We start from the raw sequence: 6,835 nt of genomic DNA on the forward strand, positions 1-6,835 counted from the left end.
ACAGATTTAAATCTGTGATAACGCGGAACCCGAATGTCAATCAATGCATTCACATCAAGTATAAATTTTTCCCATTCATTGCAAAGCTCGGTAGGCAATCTGTCATCCCAATTTACATCACACAACCAAAGACGTTGCAAAAAATATTTAATCCAAAATACAAACGGTGTTAACCAACCAAGTGGATCAAATATTCGAGCTACATAAGAAAGAACGTTGCGTTTTGTGACATCCGCCACAAAGGACCTAATTGAGTAACAAAAAGAATCTTTTCCTGCATTCCACTCGAGACCCAAAACTTTGATAGCTACATCACCCTCCTCACGAATAATCAGAGGAGTCTCGCGGTGCTCTTCAGGGATATGATTCAAGACATAATTGGAAGAACTGCTCCATTTACGAGGGAAAAAACCACCACGACTGAGAAGTTCGTGCAGTTCACGGTACAACTTAATAGCTTCTTCCTCCGAATCTGCGCCACCACATATGTCATCAACATACGTTTGCAAAAGGAGAATAGAAGAAGCCAGGGGGAAATCGCGGCCTTCGTCAGCTACGAGTTGTCTAAGAACGCGCTGAGCAAGAAAAGCAGAAGGGCCAAGTCCATAAGTGAGAGTACACAGCTCGTACTCGCGCAGTGGTGACCTAGGAAAATAGCGCCAAAAAATATGCTGATAACTGCGATCTTCAACCGTCACTAAAATCTCCCGGTACATCATTTTTAAATCAGCGGTTAGTGGAACAGCGTAAAGACGGAAACCAGATAAGACATGAGAAATATCACGTTGAAGTTTGGGTCCTTTGCACGAACGATCATTAAGAGAGGTTCCCGTTGAATCCTGACAGGAACCATCAAACACAACACGGGTGTTTGTCGTAGAAGAGACCTTAAAAATAGGCTGATGGGGAATAACATAATCCGCCGCATTATGAGCTATCTCCATATGCCCTAAGTCTTCGTATTCTTGCAGAAAAGAGTGATAATTAGTTTTTAAATTTTCATCGCGTGCAAAGCGACGTTCAAGAGACAAAAAACGACGCTCCGCTTCATTGCGGTTGACACCAGAAGGAATAATTGGGGTAACAAAGGGGAGCTTTACAACATACCGACCTTCATCGTTACGCTTGGTTGTTTCAACAAAAAGTTTTTCACAGTACGTGTGCTCCGGATTTTCAGGAGAAACGATAGCAACCTCTTCACTTTTCCAAAACTGGGTTAAAGCACTTTCAAGGGAAGAGTTAACGGCTAACATAGTTTGAGAAACCATAGGTTTTGAATTGGAAGGAATTTCTCCCAACAAAACCAATCCAAAAATAGTATGGATACCAGCTGGCTTGCCTCTGATAATCGGACGGTCAAGCACTACATCAGGATACAGATTAGCGCCAAGAAGAAAATCTACTTCGCTCGGCTCATAGAACAAAGGGTCCGCCAGATGAATGCTATTAAATCGCATAGCTGAAATGCAGTCGACAGGAGTTGAAGGCAGCATAGACGAAATTTGCGGCAAAACGAGAGCTTCACTTTTTATTGAACGTCGGCCGTTTGCAAATGGAGATATAAAACATTGCACCTTTCCTAAGGGAGGAGCCGATTTGGCTTCGCTTATACCAGAAATACATATATTTGTGTGTTGGGTTTCAAGTCCTAATCTACGTACACAAGCTTCAGTAATACATGACACCTCAGAGGCAGATTCTAATAAAGTGCGAACGAGTTTATAGCGTCCATTGCTAGAACGTAAATAAGCACGAGCAGTACCAAGTAGTACAGAAAACTGTTTAAAATTAGGTTCAATATGACACGACAGGGTTTTCTTTGAACATTCGGCATCTGGAAAAGACTCAAGTTTATCAGTAAGCTGTTCTGCGACTTGCGGTAAACTGGGCCTCTCAACATGTAATAGCGAATGGTGACGCTGATGACATGTTTTGCATCTACCAGTGGAGTTACAGTTAAAGCGGGGATGATTACCCATGCAATTGAAACATAAGGAAAATTCTTTAAGGACATCATATCGTTTCTCTACTGGTAGCTCCAGACATTTTTCACAAGACGATAATACGTGAGTACCTTTACAAGAAGGGCACGAGCGAACAGACACCGGCGCAATTTGGTTCTTGTTTTCAACAAGCAATGACGTACATGATTTACGTTGGGGTTCTAACTTTGACGTGATCTTTGGCGTGACATCCGAGTGAAGCTCTAAAGTGCTAAGCATTTTGCTAATAAATTCCATTAATGCCTTATAAGTAGGGAAAGTACTAGCTGGATAAATTTTGTCAAATTCGGTTTGTGTAGCGCGATCGAGGTGATAATAACATAAATGAAATAATGAATAATCTAATTTATCCGGAACATTTAAAGCATGATAAGCCTGAACAGCGCTGTGATGAGCAGAATAAAACTTTTGTAAATTGCTATAAGAAGATAATGAGACAACATCATATTTTATCAAAATATTTAAGTGATGGTTAGCCAGCCGCCTGGGATTTTCAAATCTATCAACCAAAATATTATAAGCCACCTCATAATTGGCATCAGATAATTTTACATGCGCTACTAATTTACTAGCCTCCTCAGATAAAGATGACAAAAGATGCTGAAGCTTTTGAGTGTTATCCAAACTACTATTATTATGTACTAATGAGTCGAACAAACATTTAAATTGCTGCCAATCGCAAAGCTTTCCGCTAAACGTGGGAATTGCTATAGCCTTTAGTTTAGTAACAGATGGATTCGTAGTTTGAGATACATTTTGATTTTGAGCTCTTTGTGATAAACGCAAATAATAAAGCTCGATATTATCAACAAGGTCAAAAAATGCATTACGTTGTTGTTCATATTTTAAATGTTCTTTAGTTTCCGCCGTTGAATTGAAATCTAAAATTTGGTTAATTAACTCTGTATATTGTTGTACAAGAGGACCAACCCGAGATTTTTTAACTGTAGCAACATCTATTTCATTGCATTAACTTGGATAACAGCATCATTGATCGCTTGCATCAAACTATGTAAGTTTTCCCGTTGAGCAATCAGCGTCTTCTTCTCGGACATATTTGAAACAATCTAAAACGTGCAATTGACAAAGCAATAAAATTAAATTTAAATTTTTTTGGAAACGGTTTGATTGAGCTGTTTAACCTTGAAGATAATCCTCAATTTTTCGGAGATAAGCGACTAACACATGCACTAAAATATGCGGTTTGGCATATTTTATCTTTTTGCATTAAAATGCATACATATTAAGAAAAACCAACATCCATTGCTCGTAAGGACCATTAATTTGTAAATGAGCGGACTGTATCTATTAAGTAAATCTTACCTTTAGTTTCGGCGAATCGTCTTAAACTTGTTTGAAATTGTGAATGGGGTGGCGAAGGAAAGGCACAAGGAAAACTCACCCCAATCACCTAAAAGAACTAAACGTTTTAACTGCTCTGCTTGCTTTTACTTAACTCTCTATACGAATAATTGAAATCAAAAAATTGTTTATCATTCTGTGCACGCATTAGTTATGCGCAGGTAACTAAAATTGTATTTGAAATCATTGAAACGAAAGTAACAAAAAACGCGGCAAGTTTAAATTGCTCATTCATTAACACTGTGATTATTCATAAAGACCTCAGGTTCGTGGTTATAATAATTAAATTCTTCTTACAATCTTCTTCTGGTTCCTTCGTGGTTAGTAAGGTTGGTCCTACCTTTCGTACTTTTACTTTAAGGCTAGCTCAGATGTTGCCTAAGCCCTTTGTATTAATAACTCAACAAAACGCTGCTTCTTTGGACAACCATTAGTAATTGGAATTTTTAGATTTATTGGGAGATTTATTTGCGCGATCTTGTGTAAGATTGTCGCCCTCTCTCCTAATTTAGCTATCGATGTTTTTTGTACAACGCAAACTATAATTATTTCCCACGCACTGTAATTATCACTTTTAATTACGCGGTAGTTCACCGTCACTGTTAATTTGGTACTTTATTAGTGGTAAGTACTTTCGAGTGATTCAGTAAGTCCCACTTTATGAGCTTGGTTCTCAACAAAATGGACCCGCTTCTTAACAATTCTACACCAGTACGATCAACATGCGATCTTAACACATCGAGCGCTCAAAACCGTTTCCCGCATTCACTTCCATTCCACTGATCACCTCTGCAACGTGCGTCCTTTAACTTACTACAATCTCATGATAAAAACAACGTTACAAATACAATGTGGTCTTTCCTTTAGTTGAACAACTTAAGTACCTTGTTTTATGTTTGTTACAGATAAATGCGACAATAACACTGAAACTGGCAAGTTGCTTACCAGACAGCTGTTCCACTGCCGATGCGTCTACAATATACAAGTATTTCGGACTCAATATTTCGTTCCCAGAAAATTTGTGCCAAACATTCGCTGATCGAGACAAACTACGGTTTGGGATATCGGAATATTGTGGAGTGTAAGTGTTTTGAAGCTTTAATCTCATTCAGTGTCCATTTCCAGGGTATTTTTCGGAATATTCGCGCTGGTGATTGCCGCTTCCACAACTTACGACATCTATCTGTACACAACTGAATCACGTAAGTATTCGCAACCTGGTTAACATTAAATTCTCACTTGCAGAAGTCAAGCATCAGGCACTTGTCGCGTTTTCCATTCTTAAAAATGGCAAAAAACTGATCGCCATCGAAAACAATGCCAAACAAATAACTTGCATGAACGGAATTCGAGTTATCAGCACCATGTGGATCATCCTAGACCACAGATACTCCGTACAATTCTACTTCCCTCTGTGGAATAACTTCTACAAGGAGACCGTAAGAGCATCGTGTTCGCGCAGTTCTGCGTAATTCTTTAATTTTCAGTGGACGCGAAGTGCAGGAAATATGTTTATGATAAATGCACAAATGGCAGTTGACACCTTCTTTCTGCTATCTGGAATTCTTGTAACCTACGTTTACCTCTGGTCCGCCGAGAAAAGCACCTCGTTTCATATTTTCAAGTTCTATCTCCACCGGTTTTTGAGGTGCTTAGATGCTAATAGAAGTTGCTTACGGCATGCAGTTTTTCAGATTAACTCCCGTTTTGGTCGCCGTAATCGTTTTCATAGTCACGTTGCTCAGACAATTCGCATCGGGCCCACTCTGGTCGAGCATGATTCACTCACAACTGATTGAGGGTTGCGAAAAGTATTGGTGGAAGACGCTGTTGTATATTCAAAATTATGATCGAACGCCTTCAATGGTACGCAACTTTAGTGTTTTTAACTGCTACAATAATGAATTCAGTGCATCCCTCACGGTTGGTATTTGAGCGCCGATATGCAGCTGTTTGTGATTTCTCCGATCTTTCTGCTGGCGTTATCCAGATGGCCGAAACGTACCCTTTATGGAATCGTAGCGCTCATTGTTTGCAATATAGTCGGATGTTTTTTGCTAGGTTGGTTTTTTGAGCTTAATGGTATAATGCAGGGAAATGTAGAGTAAGTAGGGATTTTTTCGGTACAATGAGTCCATGTTGGAACCCTAGCTTTGAAAAGCAGATGGTATTCGTTTGGCAGTATTATTTTCCCGCCTATACAAGAGCAGCACCATGGTTGATAGGAATTATATTGGGCTACTACCTATACTTGTCCAAAAAGAAGAGGTATGAGCTGTCTACGGTATGTGAGTTTTCATCCTCGGTTAACGATTGGACAAATGAGTTTTAGAAGATTGTCGCAATTTTGTGTATTCTCAGCTTGATGGTCATGTGCGCAATTGTATTTGGGGGACACAATCTGATTACATCAGAATATCGCAGGGTTTTAAACGCAATTTACATAGCTTTGGTCCGCCCGGCCTGGGCCTTAGCTGTAGCCGCCGTGATTTTTACATGTGCCAATGGTTACGCAGGTAATGCTGAAGATGTTGTAACCACAAACCCAGTAGACCACCATTTCAGGTCCAGTAAATTGGTTCCTTTCGTTGCCCATATTTGAAGTGCTATCGCGTTTTACTTACACACTTTACGTTGTACATTACATCGTCATTTTTGTTCTAACAAGTCAAATGAGGACAACTGTACTGTTTCGCAACTTGGAGGCGGTATGTACCTACTCGACATAGTAGCATCATCTTAGTAAGTTGAACTGTTTACAGATGCACCAGTTTTGGGGCGACTTTGCGTTTACGTTGTTCGTCGCGACGCTCGTAACTTTAGCGTTTGAGCTACCCGCGATCGAAATTGAAAAGATCATATTCGCAAAGAAAAGAAGTGAGTTCACTGACGGAGAGGGTTTCAGTGGCCTTAATTTTGATTCTAGCTGAGTCAACGATGACATTGGAGGGCAGTAAAGTTACGGAAGCCGGTCCTAGTAGATATTAGGTACTTTCCAAGTGCTAGCTTAGTGTAACTTACACTATGGTGCTAGGGAGAAGTTATTATTTATTGGTGTGAGATTATTATAGAAACGATTCAGTGAACGCGGAAAATTGCATACTGTATCATTTATTTCAGCAACTATTTACTTATTAATAACTTAATACACGCCGTTCAGGCAATCAGAGAACAATATTTACCTTGCTTCATTTAAATCAAAACATACAAATGCTAGACTAAATAAACAATATTTACAAACTTTTGTACTTAACACAAGCAAGTCTTATACTGTTTGTTTATACCCAATACTCCCCTTGGATTTTACTCATGGTACTAGCAATGGGTTAAATAACAACAAATAAATAAACAAAGGTACCTATTATTGAATCGATCTTTAATTTTCCATTTACTTTCCAGAAGAACAGGGATTTTCGCGACAAAGCTTGGCAAAAAGTTGTGTGCAGGAAGCTTTTGGTGTACTTTTTGCT

The 6,835-nt window shown here is 39.2% G+C and overlaps 1 protein-coding gene across 1 annotated transcript; it reads left to right on the forward strand.

Annotated features, from left to right (window-relative positions):
• Nucleotides 1-362: 362 nt before the first annotated feature.
• Nucleotides 363-6,605, forward strand: LOC116182870 (nose resistant to fluoxetine protein 6-like). The gene is made up of 13 exons (XM_031503427.1): nt 363-609; nt 4,031-4,161; nt 4,271-4,446; nt 4,491-4,567; nt 4,611-4,804; nt 4,853-5,013; nt 5,060-5,231; nt 5,276-5,469; nt 5,517-5,649; nt 5,698-5,881; nt 5,931-6,073; nt 6,128-6,242; nt 6,292-6,605. The coding sequence occupies exons 1-13, from the start codon at nt 363-365 to the stop codon at nt 6,351-6,353; spliced, it is 1,989 nt and encodes a 662-aa protein (XP_031359287.1). The 3' UTR covers nt 6,354-6,605.
• Nucleotides 6,606-6,835: the final 230 nt, after the last annotated feature.

This window comes from Photinus pyralis, unplaced genomic scaffold, assembly GCF_008802855.1.
Source record: "Photinus pyralis isolate 1611_PpyrPB1 unplaced genomic scaffold, Ppyr1.3 Ppyr1.4_unclustered_Scaffold7873, whole genome shotgun sequence".
Taxonomy (NCBI): Eukaryota; Metazoa; Arthropoda; class Insecta; order Coleoptera; family Lampyridae; genus Photinus; species Photinus pyralis.